Genomic DNA, 16,575 nt, shown 5'->3' with positions numbered 1-16,575 from the left:
CCTCCTATTAAGTAGTAGAAGAGGCCCTTGAATCTCAGCAAAGATTAATAGACACTCTGGCCAACTTAATGTACCTTCCAGATTTATCAGGTTAAGAATGACATTAAGAGGTGGAAAAGTGTGTATCCTTTCTTCCACTGCCACATACTATGTTGTTAATAGTGCTGTGGAGGACTTCTCTTTGAACTTGTGAAAACTCAGGAATGCCAACCCTATTTCCCCATCACCTGTTTTTCAATTTCCACTTCAAATAAAATTGTTAGCCTGAAAAATAATGTGTATTTTGAAGCACAGGCAGCTTTGAACAAAATTGTGAAGTAGACAACACGTGTTTGACATCCTTTTCTTCCTTTCTTTTTAAGTGCAAATCATCCTTTTTACAGTGGTAAACTCGGCTCTGTCAGCCAGGTGAAGATAAAAACAAATTTTGCTAACAATTGTGTGCTATCACAAGTCAGGTTCCCACCTTTGCCGATAAACCAAGGGAAGTATTCAATTCCAGGCCTAATTCACACTGCAATCTTTATGGTTTGTTATTTTCACAACAAACAAGAGAATGATGATTTTTGCACTGCTGAAAGCCCTTCCTATAAACTCCTACCTAGCTAATAGCTTTTGTGGAAGATAGTTCTTGCTCTGCTCATCTGAAGAGCTTCATGCAATCTATCCTTTCCTTGTAGATTACTTCTACCTTTCTTTACCCTTACCTCTCCACTACAACTCCTTCTTATCACAGGCTGGGTTCTGGAAAGTAGACTTTGAGATTGAGTTTACAGACAGCGTGTTTATTAAGAATGTCCTTGGGACCAACACCTATGGAAGGACGGAGGCAACAGAAGTGGAAAGAGGAAGAACTAGAGCTGAGATGCAGACCCAACAATGGGTTTATTCAACCCCATGGGGAACTTGGAGCTAAAATGACCCTTCAGAGTTGTCCTGCAGAGTCAGAATAGCTGAGTGTTTCTACCACTTCCTTCATCAGTCACCAGATGTGGGCTACCTTTGGAAGGGTGTGACCTTGGGTGACAGAAATCTACAACTCGGGTAGTCCCTGAGGGAACTAACAGCTGGGGATCGCCTGATGACAACAAGCCCTTCCTTGAAGGAGAATCCTGGTAGTGCTTCTCCATGTCCATCATACCTTCTTTGTCCAATTAACTCCTAGATAATTTTTAAAATCATTGCTCAGACATTTCATTTCTTTTCCTTTTGAAAACATATTTGTAGCTGTATGCACACACTTATTTCTTTAAATTGATACTCTCTTAGGGATAGTGAGACCCATAGGCGGGAACATTTTCTGCTTACAGTCTCACCTTTAGGACCAGCTCAATGATTTCTTGACAGGTTTTCATGTAGGAAAAGAAGATATGATTATTACACATTTCCCTTTATTTTTTTCTCAACAACATTTGCACCCAAGTAGAAGCAATACCAATGAGGCTGAGGCTGATAAGCTGAATTAGTAGCATAATGATGCTAAAGGAGTTTTGGATTGAATGCTGTGTTGTACTTCAGCATCATGTATATGGGGGGAAATCTGGACAAGCATTTCACAAATGAATCCCATTCATCATTTGAGGGTTGCCTGATTAGTACAAGTCCATCATCACCAATGAGCCACTATCAGCTGATTCCAACCCTGGTTTTGTACAGGGTTGTGTAAATAGTACAAAGTACACGTCCTGTAATCACTGTACATGGTGGCTGTGCACTTAATAATTTTAGAATATTATGAGAAAAATATATATCTTACATAATTATTTGACCTATTTGCTCTCTGAGTAACTGACTAAATAATCAGGTCAGGAAAGAATTAAGAAAACCGAATAATCCCCCTGTAAATAATGTATATAGCTATCAAGGGATCATAAGAAATATATTCAAATATTTTGTATATTTGAATTATTACCATATTTATAAAACATCATCTCCAATCTTTATAAAGTATTTTAAAATTGGATTTAATAGTGTATCCTAAAATTTGCATTGAATCTTTCATAAAAAGTTGACTAACATTGGAGATTTTAAAATATATATTTACCCCAAAGGCATTTGTTAATTTCTACATAGATGAAAAACAAAATAAAATGTTATATTTAAATTACACAATAAATATTCATCATCTGATCAAATGTTGATAGCATATGGATCCTGTACTTTCCAAAGGAAAGCCCTTGGTGGTAAAGATTAATCACATTTACTTACATACTTACTTCAAGTATCGCATAAGGGGCCTGATATATTAAAGAAGTAGCCTAATAAATATTCTTTTAATAGAATATGCAGTTTCTTCTATAATGAGGTTTCATTGCATTCCTCAAACTTAGAAAAAATGCTTAGAATAGATTTATGTCTCAGATTAGTTAGAGAAATGGAACTTTGAAATAGAATTTGCACATGCTCAAAGCCTAGGAGAGAATCAAATGTACAGAAACCAATTAGTGAAAATAAAACCATAGCCACACATTTACAACTCTTGGGGATTAGTATTTCTTTCCTTTATTTTATTCAATTTTTGATCATTTAAAAATTTTAAATAGGCAAACATTTCCATATTTTTCTCAATTCAGTCAATAAACATAACTTGAATTATTTTAAGTTATGGTATGAACCTAGTGGTTTTATTTTACTATAGTTTGAACTTTGATTCTTAGAACAACATTGTATGGATTCCAGATAAGGAAAGTGAGGCCCAAAAGGCTTAAGTAACTTTCCCAATTAAAACAATTAGTAAATAGAAAAAAACTAAATTCGAGTCTAGCTTTATTTTTTATTTATTTTTTTACCAGAAACAAAGGTAGTTAATTTTATTTTTAAAATAAGTTTAGAGCAAAGGAAATTGAATCATAGGCAATCTGTTGAATAAGATGAATATATTATTATTATTATTATTTTTTTTACCAGTGATTAAAGTGATCTTTATCCAAAAACAATTAGCATCAGCTACTAAACAATACAGCTCTACTTTTTTTTTTTTAATTTTATTTTGTCGATATACATTGTAGCTGATTATTGCTCCCCATCACAAAAACCTCCCTCCCTTCTCCCTCCCCCCTCCCCCCAACAATGTCCTTTCTGTTTGCTTGTCGTATCAACTTCAAATAATTGTGGTTGTTATATCTTCTTCCCCCCCCCCCCGGTTTCTTTGTGTGTGTGTGTGTGTGTGTGAATTTATATATTAATTTTTAGCTCCCACCAATAAGTGAGAACATGTGGTATTTCTCTTTCTGTGCCTGACTTGTTTCACTTAATATAATTCTCTCAAGGTCCATCCATGTTGTTGCAAATGGCAGTATTTCATTCGTTTTTATAGCTGAGTAGTATTCCATTGTGTAGATGTACCACATTTTCCGTATCCACTCATCTGATGATGGGCATTTGGGCTGGTTCCAACTCTTGGCTATTGTAAAGAGTGCTGCGATAAACATTGGGAAACAGGTATACCTTCGACTTGATGATTTCCATTCCTCTGGGTATATTCCCAACAGTGGGATAGCTGGGTCGTATGGTAGATCTATCTGCAATTGTTTGAGGAACCTCCATACCATTTTCCATAGAGGCTGCACCATTTTGCAGTCCCACCAACAATGTATGAGAGTTCCTTTTTCTCCGCAGCCTTGCCAGCATTTATCGTTCATAGTCTTTTGGATTTTAGCCATCCTAACTGGGGTTAGATGGTATCTCAATGTGGTTTTGATTTGCATTTCCCGGATGCTGAGTGATGTTGAGCATTTTTTCATATGTCTGTTGGCCATTTGTATATCTTCCTTAGAGAAATGCCTACTTAGCTGTTTTGCCCATTTTTTAATTGGGTTGCTTGTTTTCTTCTTGTAAAGTTGTTTGAGTTCCTTATATATTCTGGATATTAATCCTTTGTCAGATGTATATTTTGCAAATATTTTCTCCCACTCTGTTGGTTGTCTTTTAACCCTTTTAATTGTTTCTTTTGCTGTGCAGAAGCTTTTTAGTTTGATATAATCCCATTTGTTTATTTTTCCTTTGGTTGCCTGTGCTTTTGGGGTCGTATTCATGAAGTCTGTGCCCAGTCCTATTTCCTGAAGTGTTTCTCCTATGTTTTCTTTAAGAAGTTTTATTGTTTCAGGGTGTATATTTAAATCCTTAATCCTTTTTGAGTTGATTTTAGTATACGGTGAGAGGTATGGATCTAGTTTCCTTCTCCTGCATATGGATATCCAGTTATCCCAGCACCATTTGCTGAAGAGGCAGTCCCTTCCCCAGTGAATAGGCTTGGTGCCCTTGTCAAAGATCAGCTGGCAGTAAGTGTGTGGGTTGATTTCTGGATTCTCTATTCTATTCCATTGGTTAGTGTGTCTGTTTTTATGCCAGTACCATACTGTTTTTGTTATTATAGCTTTGTAGTATAGCTTAAAGTCAGGTAGTGTTATGCCTCCAGCTTTATTTTTTTTGCTCAGCATTGCTTTGGCTATGTGTGGTCTTTTATTGTTCCATATAAATGTCTGAATAGTTTTGTCCATTTCTGAGAAAAATGTCTGGAATTTTGATGGGGATTGCATTGAATTTGTATATCACTTTGGGTAGTATGGACATTTCCACTATATTGATTCTTCCAATCCAAGAGCATGACATATCTTTCCATCTTCTTGTATCCTCTCTAATTTCTCTCAGCAGTGGTTTGTAGTTCTCATTATAGAGATTTTTTACGTCCTTGGTTAACTCAATTCCTAAGTATTTTATTTTTTTGGTGGCTATTGTAAATGGGCAGGCTTTCTTGATTTCTCCTTCTGCATGTTCACTATTGGAGAAAAGAAATGCTACTGACTTTTGTGTGTTGATTTTGTATCCTGCTACTCTGCTGAAATCATTTATCAATTCCAAGAATTTTTTTGTAGAGGTTTTAGGCTGTTCCATATATAGGATCATGTCATCTGCAAACAGGGACAGTTTGACTTCATCTTTTCCAATCTGGATGCCCTTTATTTCCTTCTCTTCTCTGATTGCTCTGGCTAGTACTTCCAACACTATGTTGAATAGGAGTGGTGAGAGTGGGCATCCTTGTCTAGTTCCTGTTCTTAAAGGAAAAGCTTTCAGCTTTTCCCCATTCAGGATGATATTGGCAGTGGGTTTGGCATATACGGCTTTAATTATGTTGAGATACTTTCCCTCTATACCTAACTTATAGAGGGTCTTTGTCATGAATGAGTGCTGAACTTTATCAAATGCTTTTTCAGCATCTATAGAGATGATCATATGGTCCTTGTGTTTGAGTTTATTAATATGGTGTATCACATTTATTGATTTGCATATGTTGAACCAACCTTGCATCCCGGGGATGAATCCCACTTGATCGTGATGAATAATTTTTCGTATGTGTTGCTGTATTCTGTTTGCTAGTATTTTAGTGAGGATTTTTGCATGTATATTCATCAAGGATATCGGCCTGTAGTTTTCTTTTTTGGTTATATCTTTACCTGGTTTTGGTATCAGGATGATGTTTGCTTCATAGAATGAGTTTGGGAGATTTGTGTCCATTTCAATCTTTTGGAATAGTTTGTAAAGAATCGGTGTCAATTCCTCTTTGAATGTTTGGTAAAATTCTGCTGTGAATCCATCTGGTCCTGGGCTTTTCTTTGTTGGGAGCCTTCTGATAACAGCTTCAATCTCCTTTATTGTTATTGGTCTGTTCAAATTTTCTACGTCTTCACAGTTCAGTTTTGGGAGCTTGTGTGTGTCTAGAAATTTATCCATTTCCTCCAGATTTTCAAATTTGTTGGCGTATAGTTGTTTATAGTAGTCTCAAATGATTCCTTGTATTTCAGATGAATCAGTTGTAATATCGCCTTTTTCATTTCTAATTTTTGTTATTTGAGTCTTCTCTCTTCTTTTTTTTGTTAGCCATGCTAATGGTTTGTCAATTTTATTTATCTTTTCAAAAAACCAACTTTTTGATTCGTTGATCTTTTGAATTGTTTTTTGGTGTTCAATTTCATTCAGTTCTGCTCTGATCTTAATGATTTCTTTCCGTCTGCTAACTTTAGGTTTGGATTGTTCTTGTTTTTCTAGTTCTTTAAGGTGAAGTGTTAGGTTGTTCACTTGCCATCTTTCTATTCTTCTGAAGTGAGCATTTAATGCAATAAATTTTCCCCTCAATACTGCTTTTGCAGTATCCCACAGGTTTTGGTATGATGTATCATTGTTTTCATTAGTTTCAATAAATTTTTTGATTTCCTGCTTGATTTCTTCTTGGACCCATATGTCATTAAGTAGAATGCTGTTTAATTTCCATGTGTTTGTATAGTTTCCAGAGTTTCGTTTGTAATTAATTTCTAGTTTTAATCCATTGTGGTCTGAGAAGATACATGGGATAATTCCAATTTTTTTGAATTTATTGAGACTTGATTTGTGACCTAATATGTGATGTATCCTGGAGAATGATCCATGTGCTGATGAGAAGAATGAATATTCTGAGGTTGTTGGGTGGAATGTTCTGTAGATATTTGCCAATTCCAATTTGTCTAGCGTCTTGTTTAGATCTTGTGTTTCTCTACTGATTCTTTGCCTAGATGATCTGTCTAATATTGACAGTGGGGTGTTCAGGTCCCCTGCTATTATGGTATTAGTGTCTATTTCCTTCTTTAGGTCTAATAGCATTTGTTTTATAAATCTGGCTGCTCCAACATTGGGTGCGTACATATTTATGATTGTTATGTCTTCTTGATGGATCAGTCCTTTTATCATTAAGTAGTGTCCCTCATTGTCTCTTTTTATGGTTTTTAGTTTAAAGTCTATTTTGTCAGATATAAGAATAGCTACTCCAGCTCGTTTTTCTTTTCTGTTTGCATGGTAAATCTTTTTCCATCCTTTTACTCTTAGTCTGTGTGAATCTTTATGGGCGAGGTGGGTCTCTTGTAGGCAGCATATAGTTGGGTCCTGCTTTTTGATCCAGTCAGCCAGTCTGTGTCTTTTAATTGGGGAATTTAAGCCTTTTACATTAAGAGTTGTTATTGAAAGGTGTTGATTTATTCCTAGCATTTTATTGGTTGTTTGGTTGTCTTAGGTGTCTTTTGTTCCTTGCTTTCTGATTTACTGTTTGGTTTCTTTGTTTGGTGGTTTCTTAGGTTGTAGATAGTGTTTTTGTTAGCTTGTTTTCTCTTCATGAATGCCATTTTTATTATACTAGCGGGTTTAGATTTTTCTTGGGTTTTTATGGCAGTGGTAGTTATTTTTCAGGAACCAAACCCAGTACTCCCTTGAGGATTTCTTGTAAGGGTGGTCGTGTGGTAGTGAACTCCCGCAGTTTTTGTTTATCTGAGAAATATACTATTTGCCCCTCATTTCGGAAGGATAGCCTTGCAGGGTAGAGTATTCTTGGCTGGCAATCTTTGTCTTTTAGTATTTTGAAAATATCATCCCATTCCTTTCTAGCTTTTAGGGTTTGTGATGAAAAGTCTGATGTTAACCTGATTGGGGCTCCCTTATAGGTGATTTGACGCTTCTCTCTTGCAGCTTTTAAGATTCTCTCTTTGTCTCTGAGTTTTGCCAATTTGACTATGACATGTCTTGGAGAAGGCCTTTTTGGGTTGAATACGTTTGGAGATCGTTGAGCTTCCTGGATCTGAAGATCTGTGATTTTTCCTATACCTGGGAAGTTTTCTGCCACTATTTTGTTGAATATGTTTTCAATGGAATCTCCATTTTCCTCCCCTTCTGGAATACCCATGACTCGGATATTTGAGCGCTTGAGGTTGTCTGATATCTCTCTCAGATTTTCTTCCATGTCCTTGATTCTTTTTTCTTTCTTTTTGTCTGCTTGTGTTATTTCAAACAGCCCATCTTCAAGTTCAGAGGTTCTCTCCTCAACTTCGACAAGCCTGCTGGTTAAACTCTCCATTGTGTTTTTTATTTCGTTGAATAACTTCTTCAGTTCAGCAAGTTCTGCTACATTTTTTTTCAGGACATTGATTTCCTTGTACATTTCCTCTTTCAGATCCTGTATACTTTTCCTCATTTCATCATGATGTCTAGCTGAGTTTTCTTGTATCTCATTCAGTTTCCTTAGAATTATCACTCGAAATTCCTTGTCAGTTATTTCAAGGGCTTCTTGTTCTATAGGATCTAGAGTTTGAGATTTATTAACTTTTGGTGGTGTACTTTCTTGATTTTTTTTTATTTCTGGTATCTTTTTTTTGGTGTTTATTCATTGTGGCAGGGGGTTTCACAGTCCACCGGTTTGAGACTAATGACTAACTAGGATGTTGCTGTGGTTGCCAATTTGGTATGGCTCCCTCCGTGACTGCTCAGTTGGCCTCTAGTGCCTTGTGTGTGGGGTTGCCTCGGGTCTTGGGCTTCTCCGGGGATCCACCTTTCTGGTCAGCTTGGACTCTGCTGGGCTGGTGGATCACGTACCACAGGGTGTGTGATCTCTGTTGAGCTTTCACTTCCTGTGCAGGACTTCTCCCCGTTCCGTGTGCTCTGGCCCAGGCTGTTAGATCGTGCAGTGGCGACCCCACCGGTGTGTGGTTTCTGTCGAGTCTCCGCCTCCCTGGCTTCATGTCTCCGCCCTCTGTGCGCACTGTGCTGGGCTGGGGCGTGTCTTCTGCACCCCTTGTCTATCAGCTGGGCCTTCAAGACCCTGCTCGGCACCGCCTCGCCCAGGAAGTCTACCAGGTTTCTGCTAGGCACAGACGACTGGTCTCTCTGGGTGCCTTTGTAGCACTGTGTAGATCTTTCTCGGGTCTTGTTCACCTTTGTATCCCCCCGGTATAAACCGAGTCTAGCGCCCACCTGCAGCCTGCTCTCCGGCAGGTTCAAGCGGACCTGGGAACTCTCCTACCACACTATTCCCAACCAGAAATTCGTTAGGCTTTTTTCCAAACTGGTGGCCGCAGAGATGGTATCTGCCTCCCAGTAACAGGAAGTTTACCGGGGGCCGGAGTCCAGGGTGTGGTGGAGTGACAGTCGGCCCGCCCATACTTCCTTGCCCTCCCAACCCTGGCTGGGGACGCCCCACGCCACCAGCCCCGCCAGAGAACCGCGGAGGGAGTGGGAGAGGAGGCCGGCCCGCAGGCTCCAGAAAGCCCCGCGCCAGGCCAAGCAAGTGGGAGGGCTCTGTGATGGCCGAGCTGGGCGGAGCTGCCCGCACCTGGGAAAATGGAGGCAGCACCGGGGCGGTGAGTGGCCTGGTGGTGCAGGCGGGAGCCGGGTGGGCATCCGCCCCCCGAACAGAACTGGGCCAAGGGTCACTCACAGGGTTGTGCCAGGTCGGGTGCTCGCTCTCTGTCTCTGGTTTGTCGCCTTCCGTGTTCACGGCCGCTGCCGCCTCGGGCTGTTCAGTCGCGGCGCGGCTCGAGCGCTCCCAGGAATCTTCTTTAATGCCGGCCTGAAACCTGGAATCCTGTATAGAGCAGCTGGCTGCCTTCAGCACGGCCCCGGCCTCCGGGATCCTGGCTGCATCCACAGCAGCCCTGGCGCCGTGTTCCCTGTTTCGAGACTCGCTTTTGCAGCTAAGAAACAATTGTTTTCCTGCTCCACACTTCAAAGCTGTTGCCTCTAAATGAGGCAGCCTCTCCTGCCGGGGGCAAAGTGGCGGTCATCCCCCACGACCGGCCAGCAGCTGCAGTCCTCCCTTAAGAGATGGCGAAAGGAAGGTCCACAAGTTTCCCGGCTGCCTGAGGCCCAGTGGCTGCCTTTTCCACCTCAGCTACTCCACGCCAGCCGCCGCAGCCACCGCCATCCTGAAACCTCCCAGATGAATATATTATCCGAGTCTAGATTTAAAAAAAAAAAAAAAAAAAAATTCTCTTATCTACTGTGCTGTTTTTCCTCTCCAAAAATCACTGATATGTCTTAAGTCCTTGGTTTACAAAAAGTCTAATTTTTTTTTTTTTGGTTCTGAGGGCTTTATTTTTTTATTTTTTTATTTATTTTTATTTTATTTTGTCAATGTACATTGTGGTTGATTATTGTTGCCCCTTACCAAAACCTCCCTCCCTCCTCCCTTTCCTCCCTCCCCCCAACAATGTCCTTTCTGTTTGCTTGTCATATAAACTTCAAGTAATGGTGGTTGTTATATCTTCTCCCCCCCCCGGTTTTTTTGTGTGTGTGTGTGTGTGTGTGTGAGAATTTATATATTAATTTTCAGCTCCCATGAATAAGTGAGAACATGTGGTATTTCTCTTTCTGTGCCTGACTCATTTCACTTAATATAATTCTCTCAAGGTCCATCCATGTTGTTGCAAATGGCAGTATTTCATTCGTTTTTATAGCTGAGTAGTATTCCATTGTGTAGATGTACCACATTTTCCGTATCCACTCATCTGATGATGGGCATTTGGACTGGTTCCAACTCTTGGCTATTGTAAAGAGTGCTGCGATGAACATTGGGGAACAGGTATACCTTCGACTTGATGATTTCCATTCCTCTGGGTATATTCCCAACAGTGGGATAGCTGGGTCGTATGGTAGATCTATCTGCAATTGTTTGAGGAACCTCCATACCATTTTCCATAGAGGCTGCACCATTTTGCAGTCCCACCAACAATGTATGAGAGTTCCTTTTTCTCTGCAACCTCGCCAGCATTTATCGTTCAGAGTCTTTTGGATTTTAGCCATCCTAACTGGGGTGAGATGGTATCTCAGTGTGGTTTTGATTTGCATTTCCCGGATGCTGAGTGATGTTGAGCATTTTTTCATGTGTCTGTTGGCCATTTGTATATCTTCCTTTGAGAAATGCCTACTTAGCTGTTTTGCCCATTTTTTAATTGGGTTGCTTGTTTTTTTCTTGTAAAGTTGTTTGAGTTCCTTGTATATTCTGGATATTAATCCTTTGTCAGATGTATATTTTGCAAATATTTTCTCCCACTCTGTTGGTTGTCTTTTAACCCTTTTAATTGTTTCTTTTGCTGTGCAGAAGCTTTTTAGTTTGATATAATCCCATTTTTTAATTTTTCCTTTGGTTGCCTGTGCTTTTAGGGTCGTATTCATGAAGTCTGTGCCCAGTCCTATTTCCTGAAGTGTTTCTCCTATGTTTTCTTTAAGAAGTTTTATTGTTTCAGGGTGTATATTTAAATCCTTAATCCATTTTGAGTTGATTTTAGTATATGGTGGGAGGTATGGGTCTAGTTTCATTCTCCTGCATATAGATATCCAGTTATCCCAGCACCATTTGCTGAAGAGGCAGTCCCTTCCCCAGTGAATAGGCTTGTTGCCTTTGTCAAAGATCAGATGGCAGTAAGTGTGTGGGTTGATTTCTGGATTCTCTATTCTATTCCATTGATCAGTGTGTCTGTTTTTATGACAGTACCATACCGTTTTGGTTATTATAGCTTTGTAGTATAGCTTAAAGTCAGGTAGTGTTATGCCTCCAGCTTTATTTTTTTTGCTCAGAATTGCTATGGCTATGCGTGGTCTTTTATTATTCCATATAAATATCTGGATAGTTCTTTCAATTTCTGAGAAAAATGTCTTTGGAATTTTGATGAGGATTGCATTGAATTTGTATATCACTTTGGGTAGTGCAAACAGAATACAGCAACAGATATGTAAAATTATTCACCATGATCCAGTGGGATTCATCCCAGGGATGCAAGGTTGGTTCAACATATGCAAATCAATAAATGTGATACACCATATTAATAAACTCAAACACAAGGACCATATGATCATCTCTATAGATGCTGAAAAAGCATTTGATAAAGTTCAGCACTCATTCATGAAAAAGACCCTCTATAAGTTAGGTATAGAGGGAAAGTATCTCAACATAATTAAAGCCATATATGCCAAACCCACTGCCAATATCATCCTGAATGGGGAAAAGCTGAAAGCTTTTCCTTTAAGAACAGGAACTAGACAAGGATGCCCACTCTCACCACTCCTATTCAACATAGTGTTGGAAGTACTAGCCAGAGCAATCAGAGAAGAGAAGGAAATAAAAGGCATCGAGATTGGAAAAGATGAAGTCAAACTGTCCCTGTTTGCAGATGACTTGATCCTATATATCGAACAGCCTAAAACCTCTACAAAAAAACTGCTGGAATTGATAAATGATTTCAGCACAGTAGCAGGATACAAAATCAACACACAAAAGTCAGTAGCATTTCTTTTCTCCAATAGTGAACATGCAGAACGAGAAATCAAGAAAGCCTGTCCATTTACAATAGCCACCAAAAAAATAAAATACTTAGGAATTGAGTTAACCAAGGATGTGAAAAATCTCTATAATGAGAACTACAAACCACTGCTGAGAGAAATTAGAGAGGATACAAGAAGATGGAAAGATATCCCATGCTCTTGGATTGGAAAAATCAAAAACTCTAATGTTTTATACGTTCTCTAGCCTATCCAGTGAAAGCTAGAAGAACAGCAATTTTAAAAACAGTAAATTTATAGCTTAGTGTAACAGAATACAGGGATAATAATAAACATATTCAATAATTGGTATGGCACAGGCACCAATCAACCAGAATAGACACCTAATCAATTAGAATGGACTCAGTTGTGGGAGAATCTATTGCTTCTCATTACTAATTGGCCTGAAAGTTTCTATTATTTATCACTGAAGATCGAGGGCATTCATATTTAAGTTTGCACAGTTCTTGTTCAGTGAACACAGTTATCTTATGAAATTTTTTTTTTCACATGTAGGTCAAAAATGTAATGAAAAATATCATGGCTGGATTGCAACAAACCAACAGTGAAAAGATTCTCCTGAGCTGGGTCCGACAATCAACTCGTAATTATCCACAGGTTAATGTCATCAACTTCACCACCAGCTGGTCTGATGGCCTGGCTTTGAATGCTCTCATCCATAGTCATAGGTAAGGAGACTACTGAGATGTTAAATGATTTTTGTAGGTATTGATTTAGACACTGATGATATCTTTTTCTTTAATGTGATTCCAGATCATTTCATACTGCACAACATGTTATGTATGTTAACCGTATTGATCTGTCTATTAAGATGAACTGATTAATAATATTTTCCAACTTTTTATGTAACGTATTTAGTTGTTGAAATACTAATGTTCCTGAAGCATCAAATTGGTTATTGTAGGGGGAGAGGGTCAACATATTTGAAATTGGGACTCCCAGAAAATCCAGGCTGTATTCTAACTTTGCTGAGAATGGGGTTGGTATTTTTGTACAAATAATGTGTTCATGTGAGCCTATAGAGCTAAAAATGGTACCAAATCTCAGGTTAATGGCTGTAGTAAAACTAACCATCATCAGGTAGATAATGTGGCGAAAGAAACATTTGCCTTATCAGATAAAGACCTAGATAGCATATACCATAAGGCCCTGTATATTTTCTTCTGGTTCCGGTTTATATGAGGCTATGAGCATCTATTCAACAATGGCAAAGAGCAGAACACAATTAATTCTATGACTTGCTGCTCAGAATATCCAAAGAAACAATTGCTCGGGAAAAGCAAAGTAATTGCTTTTTAACAAGAAATACTTCTGTGGATCTTCATAAAAAGAACTCACAGGAATATAGTGAACAAAATGCCCTTCACTGTATTCCATACAGTGTAGATTATCTTTTCTTGCTTTAATTTTTGCTTCTTTGCTACCATTTTCCTATACCAATCTTGCTTCTAGAAAAGCTCAGAATATAAATTTTTTTCATGGCAAAGCTCAGTCCAAGAGCAAACGCTCTACGTAAGTAAGTGTGTTTGTCAGGCGTCTTGCTCCAGCTGGGTTTAATTAACCCCATCCAGACTGGGTTTCCAGGTGAATGACTCAGCAACCTGAATTTAGGCAGACTAGCACCCAATTGGCATGTTAAGCAATGTTAACACATTGTTTTTCATAAGTATGACATGAGAAAAATTTTCCACAGCTTCAATACAGTCAGATGAGAAGGGAGAGATGTTCATTCTGCATCAGAAGTCAGTGCTCATTTATGCAGCCACATGCTTCACAGTATGGGCCGGATTGTATTGATCTTTCTGTTCAAGTACACATTTGCAGATGAACAAACATATAGAGGATCAGGTTATTATGGTCCTTGTTGCCTCTTTAACATTTTTTCTTCATGTGGAAGACTTCAATTCTGCAAGCATGTGCATACACTACATTTGTTAATATTCTATTCTGTGATTTCAGAATATATTTGGAGGTAATACAGTCAACATATCCAGATTGCCCTCCAATGTCTGTCCCTGACCCACTCTTTCTCTCTCCAAATGTCTTCATTTACACTCATATATTCTCCCTGTTGTATCGAACTATACATTACACATTACATGGTTACTTTCAAAGAGGTTGCTCACGGTCGTTTAGTGCTCTTCCGTGAATCATCCCCCCACCTTCTTTTTGTCTTTGACAGATGTTCATATTGTTTATCTAAAAAAAATATGCTTGGACTTTCTGTTCCAAGTCCTGATTTCAGTAATTGAATGACTAACCTGTATAGAACAAAGTAATGTGCTTAATATAGAGCATAGGAATTGACAAAGGGCCTTGGAAATTAAAAGTTTCGTGTTAAAACACAAAGCCCATTATAATGCACTTGAAAGCCAGATTCTACTTTTGTGGGAAAACCCAATAATGATTGATTAGCAATATGATCAAAATATGTAGATAGAATTACAATAACTATAAAGTTGAAACTAAATTCTCTTTCTAATTCCTTATTTTAATTAATTAATTTATTTATTAATTTATTTTTTTTTAAGTTTTTTTCTTTTTCTTTTTTTTTTTTTTTGTCTTTTTTTTTTGTGTGTGTGACCGGCACTCAGCCAGTGAGTGCACCGGTCATTCCTATATAGGATCCGAACCCGCGGCCTCGACGCTCCCAGCACCGCAGCGTTCCCAGCGCTGCACTCTCCCGAGTGCGCCATGGGCTCGGCCCCTTATTTTAATTTATTAACACAGAAGATAGTTTAAAAATATCAGACATCAGAGCCAGGGGCAAAAAACAAAAACAAAAACAAAAATAATATATATGTCTTTATGACTCCAAACTTATCCCATCACATTCCAGTTCTTAAATACAGTTACTGTCTGCTACTTCTACTTTTTTCCTGACGGTTATCGTAATATGTATTACATGTTTTTATTTCTCAATAAATTGATTTCTGATACTATAAGTATTTACTCCTTCATATGAAGCCCACAGATGTTACCTCTCATCCCATCTATTTTCTAATCTTATTACTTACATTATAGTAATTTTACTCTTATAACTTTACCTTTATTACTTTAAATAATATGAGTGTACCTGTTTTGTCTTATTCTCATCAAATTTAGGAAGAAACTGTTATCTGATATGAAGGATAAGGAAATAACCACACTTATTTTTACTTTCTCCTCTTCTCCACCTCCCATTTTGTTATATCATTATTCTTGCACTAACATTTCCAACATTTATATCTGTTCTAAAAGGGTAAGTGTTCTTGGATTGATTCTGGAAATTGATAATACATTACTTTTCTTATATAAATGTGAGTATAATTAACTTTAGAACAAAGTAATAGAAGCTAATGTTTTTAAACAATTATTATTTTGTAGACACTGTTCTAAGTAAAATAGCCCATCTATTTCACATGACATAGATATTATCATTATCCCCATTTTACAGATTGGGAAAATGAGGCACAGAGAGGTTATGTGATCTACCTAAGAACATTTGACTAATATGTGGTAGAGCCAGGATTTGAATTTAATGCTGTCTTAGTCATGATGTTGATTTCCTTAAAAGCCTGGTGATCCTTGGTTGCATGTTTTTATTTATAAATTATGGTCTAGGGTAGCATACAAAGCTTTGTGTCTTTTCTCTACAGTTGTTTAGTGTTACAATTTTTATGCATTTGAAAACCATAGATATTTAAAATGTTAAGTAATTGTAATTACTTAAAACAAATTTATTTTTAATGACACAAGTGACCTCAAAGGCCATTCAGTACAGTCCTTTCTTAAATGAGGATGCTGAAGCTAAAAAAATTACATGACTTAGGAAAGATTACCTCACACTTAGGTGGTTAGTTAGTAGCAAAGGAGAAGGGGAAGGAGAGGAAGAAACAAGGTTAGAATGCAGAAGTTCTATTTTTTTTCCATCATACTCATTTAACTTTGTTTACTGTACTGTAGGTGAGAAAGCTAGTTTCCCATATGCTCCCACTTATATATATATTTTTTCTATTCTCATTGTCTAGAGACAAAGAAATGAAGACAAGACAGAGGTTGCATGGTGAAATTAAAACTTTCACATATAGTGTATAATTTAATTTTTATTTCTTTTGTTCTTTCCACCACTAGAGTCATTTCCCATTTATAAATATTTTAGGATCCAAAAGATTGTATGTTAGTTCTTTGGGGTAATTTGGAGTATAGTTTAGATTTTCCTAGTAAGTGTACAAAATTCTGGTGCATTAATCAGGGTAGGAGCAATTTAAAAAAGGAAATGAGAAACAAATGAGATATACATTTGTATTTTTATTTTGAATTATGGTCTTAGAAACCTACCCTTGTAACTTCCCTTGCTTGAGTTCTTAAGCAGGAGTCTATTGACAGACCTAAATGTCCTGAAATTGTATGCAAATTCTATTTTTACACATGTGGATAGGTATATATGTGGGTAGGAGTTTCATA

At 37.8% G+C, this 16,575-nt stretch overlaps 1 protein-coding gene across 2 annotated transcripts in view; it reads left to right on the top strand.

Annotated features, from left to right (window-relative positions):
* Positions 1–16,575, top strand: part of DMD (dystrophin) — a 2,107,999-nt gene that overhangs the window by 363,123 nt on the left and 1,728,301 nt on the right. For both annotated transcript variants that reach the window (XM_063083086.1, XM_063083084.1), the window contains exon 6: positions 12,625–12,797. In XM_063083086.1, the coding sequence (XP_062939156.1) occupies positions 12,625–12,797 (173 nt within the window). The remainder of the gene's footprint in view (positions 1–12,624; positions 12,798–16,575) is intronic.

The sequence above is a fragment of the Cynocephalus volans genome, chromosome X (assembly GCF_027409185.1).
Source record: "Cynocephalus volans isolate mCynVol1 chromosome X, mCynVol1.pri, whole genome shotgun sequence".
Lineage (NCBI taxonomy): Eukaryota > Metazoa > Chordata > Mammalia > Dermoptera > Cynocephalidae > Cynocephalus > Cynocephalus volans.
Note: the sequence above shows the minus strand (reverse complement) of the source record. Positions and strands in the feature narration are given on the sequence as shown.